We start from the raw sequence: 3,837 nt of genomic DNA on the forward strand, positions 1-3,837 counted from the left end.
ATGGAAATAAGTGAGCTCAATTCCAAGCTCAAAGAAGTATTTGATATGGCTGTCTTCTCCCAATTACTGGAGATGGATGAGGAAAAAGATCGAAAGATTAGCTCAACGGCGCTCTACAGTTTCATTGAGAAGGGCGAACAGCAGGTGGACGTTATGGAATACTACCTGTAAGCCCACGTACCCCATGCAAGCCTACCTAAACCTCCTACCATAGGCAGAATGCACGACCCAGGGCCATTTTTGAGGTGAACAGGCAATCTAATGAATACATCCCAAATGGCAGGTCAAAAAGAGACTTCATTTCTCTAATTTCTGTTAGCGAATCACTTCAACAATGCGCCGCAGCGATGGGCTTCTACAAAGTCCATGAGAGCTGTGGAAACATTCGACGAGCCAGTGCGATGATAAATCGACATAGTCAGGTTGCAGAGACAGCCCAGGTGGACTTTCTTAGGTTCATCAAGAAGGAAATTGGAACTTTAAGTGATACCGTACTGTATGCCCGCGCAACAATCGATTTGTTTTATGAGGCAAACTAGCTGCAATTTACGAGAGAAGCTGGAACCGGTGTCAACTTTTGCCGGCTAATGCTCAATACGATAGCATCTCCCCACGAACAGAAGAATATATTTAAGCGAAGAGGCCACCAGTGTCGAGCGTAGTTGGACTCCGTATCTATCGAATAAGATATGAGGCGGATTGGAGATTTCAAAAGAGAGACAGCCAGGGAGGGGGAATCCTGGCTGGGGCCCACAATTTGGACCCGCCAAGACGCCAAGGGTCAAATATCCGACCGAACCCATGACCCTCTTAGGTGAAATTTCAAGGTATGCTTCGAAACCGTTATTTCAAAGTCCTTGGCGGGTCGCAGGTCGAGGGAATAGACCCTCTGGCCTTCCCTAGTCAGGTCTAGCTCGGCACTGGCCCAGGGGTTCGCAAAAATGATCACGACCGATGTAAAGCAAAAAAATCACGTTAGGCTATGTTTGGCCAGTACCGGAACCTATAATTACGGTAGTTGGGTTACGAGAGATACAGTGGTGAATCATAATTTAAGTATTTGACCTCTGGTACTTCGTCCTTGACCACTGTACAACAAGAAAAGACAGCAGGGATTTCTCTGGCCGAATTCAGTTTAGCGCGTCCGGAGTGGGGCGCTGGGACGGAAAGCATGAGTGTGTGGGGGTAAACTGTATTCGAATTCGAATTCTGCTCTACTACAGTGGTATCCGAATTCGGTTTTGCCTCTAATCTCTCTACTTTATTTCCTCAGAACCTCACCCAAATTGAACTGGCCCGTATTAGGATATCTTTCCGTGAGCCTTGAACCTTCCGTGAGTCTGCGTAAATTACGGTTATTGCATCACCCCGGCAACCTAAACTTGCCACCGTTTTTAATGTTACGCCACTCACCCCGAAGCCTTCCCTGACGTTTCTCTTTCTCTCGGCTTCCCGTTTGCCGTTAGTGCGGGTTCTAGACAGGGTCGAATTGCACCGCTTCTAAGCCTAAAATGACCTAGAACATCACTAGACACTTATCATTCGCTACCATCTCACTACTGAATTTCACCACTTTGCGCCTCTCTTATCTCAAGGTGAATTGCCTTGTAAGACAGACTGCTCCTTGTCCTTCTAGAGTAATCTTATGCATGCACACTAGCCACCCCATTTCAATGCCTACCAGGTCCCTCCACAATGACCAGTTCCGACTCCAGCAATTCGTCAATGGGCGTTTCGAAAGACCCGACAAAGCCAAATGATCTTCAATCTAAGCCTTACATGCAAGCCTGGCGGCCGACGCTCGATGAAGTGCTGAATAACACCACCCCTCCACCGTACACGCTCAACGAATTCGTAAAATACCTCTCCAAAAACCATTGCCTCGAGACCCTAGAGTTTATTCTCGAAGCGAGGCGATATCGCGCAAGCTACAAGTCATTAGTGGAAGCAGCAGGGGAGTCTACAGTGACAACCAACTCATCGTCAAGCGTCAATCTGAGAATGCTCTATCAGCTTCTCCTGACGACGTACATTCTCCCCGGGGCGGCCCGTGAGGTCAACCTGTCTGTCAACGTACGTGATGCCCTCTTGCGACACAAAAATATGTCGACACCACCACTACCTGAGACGCTTGACCCCGCCGTGAAAAACATTCACGACCTGATGGAGGATTCAATCTTCGTTTCGTTCCTGAACAGCCCCTCCACCTTTGTTCACCTAGACCCAACGTTGAAGCCGTCCAATCAAGACGATAGTAGATCTTACCTCTCGTGTATGATCTCGGACAACCAGTCAACGAAGCCAGTGCAAACTAAGCGCCCATCGCTTAATCCACTTGGAAGGGCTTTGTCATGGCCTCCGTGGAGTCGATAGGGGCGAGTGAACCTTGCTCACTACTGCATATATAAGTAACATCCGGCCATGCGAGTGTCACCGGCAACACAGCCTTGCGAGTCCTGCTGCCGCGGCTTTGGCAGCCCAAAGTCTACACGAATAGGCTCAAGTTCTTAACAACATAGCCCCGGGATCGGTTCTTCCGTTGCCGCGACTTTCGCAAACAAAGGTTACCAGGTCGCCATCGCATCGCGGAAGGGCACCGGCAGCAAGACAAGCGAAGGATTCCTCTCCCTCCCGGCCGACTTCGCTAATCCGGACTCCGTCCCCGCGCTATTCAACGCCGTCAAGAGCACCTTCAACGCAACCCCTAGTGTCGTCGTCTACAACGCGGCGAGTCTCACACCTCCCCCGGACAACGACTCCGTCCTCTCAATCCCGGCTGAGAGCGTGACAGCCGACTTGAACATCAACACCGTCAGCCCCTACGTCGCGGCCCAGCAAGCCGTGCAGGCCTGGGAGGGTCTACCCCAGGACGCCCGGAAGACGTTTATCTACACCGGTAACATGCTGAATGTTACCGTGGTTCCTGTGTCGTGGATGCTGAATCTCGGTATGGGTAAGTCTGCGTCGGCGTACTGGGTTGGTGTAGCTGATACCTTGTATATGCCGCGGGGCTACCGGTATGTTTCTTTCCCATGAAAATATGATTTTGAATTGTTTCTAATATTGTTGACTTTGACTTCGTAGGTTCTTTTGCCGATGAACGTACTGAGAACAGGACGGCCGTAGGTAACGCTCCTGATGGAGCTGCCCATGCGGAGCTTTATACCAAGCTTGCGAGCCATGAGGGGAATGTCCCGTGGCATGCCACGTTTATAAAGGGCAAAGGCTATGTGAAGTTTGATTGATATATTCATCCTAGACTGGTCATTTCATTCAGCTTCATTTGATCGATATGACTTTCATGTGAACCCGTTCATTTCTCAGAAAAGTAATACCAGCTATCATCACACTGGCAACCGGTTCTACAATTGCGTGTTGTCTTTTCACATATGATAGCGGTGTAAGTACCGGAATCAAAGCTGCAGCATATTTCTGGATTGTCAGTTCAATTCTCGCTTGGTTACGTGTCACTGTTTACCTCGTCGAGGAAGCGTTCGGTCAAGGAGCTATCCTTTAAGTTCTTTCCTATGTGCCGCACCCCCTTGGAAATACGACGTCCACTTATAGCGTCAGGAGTTAGGGAGCCCGGCGTTAAATGTGGGATGCCCGGCGTCTCATTTTGGGTGTATGCCGAAGAGATATATATTTATTACTGCGGGCAATATAATACGAATAATACGTAATTTGGACGTTAAGTGACATTTACAGTGACGCAGCAAATGTTTTAACACCCCTCTGAATTTTTAGATTCTGCCGGTCAAAAATTCAATTTTTTTCAACACCCTTTAACTTGTTCCTTAATGAAAATACTTGGCCTTTGTGTATTGAATTGAATTA

General features: G+C 48.6%; 2 protein-coding genes across 2 annotated transcripts; both read left to right on the top strand.

The window, feature by feature from the left end:
- N7446_005594 (uncharacterized protein) lies at nt 1-539 on the top strand (the record flags this gene model as incomplete). Its single annotated transcript, XM_058514342.1, has 2 exons — nt 1-167; nt 320-539. The coding sequence occupies 2 exons, from the start codon at nt 1-3 to the stop codon at nt 537-539; spliced, it is 387 nt and encodes a 128-aa protein (XP_058371520.1).
- Nucleotides 540-1,695: 1,156 nt separating this feature from the next.
- N7446_005595 (uncharacterized protein) lies at nt 1,696-3,245 on the top strand (the record flags this gene model as incomplete). Its single annotated transcript, XM_058514343.1, has 3 exons — nt 1,696-2,228; nt 2,520-2,953; nt 3,085-3,245. 3 exons carry the CDS (start codon nt 1,696-1,698, stop codon nt 3,243-3,245), a joined length of 1,128 nt encoding a protein of 375 aa, XP_058371521.1.
- Nucleotides 3,246-3,837: the final 592 nt, after the last annotated feature.

The sequence above is a fragment of the Penicillium canescens genome, assembly GCF_028828765.1.
Source record: "Penicillium canescens strain IBT 15451 chromosome Unknown utg000004l_segment0_segment0, whole genome shotgun sequence".
Classification (NCBI taxonomy): Eukaryota; Fungi; Ascomycota; class Eurotiomycetes; order Eurotiales; family Aspergillaceae; genus Penicillium; species Penicillium canescens.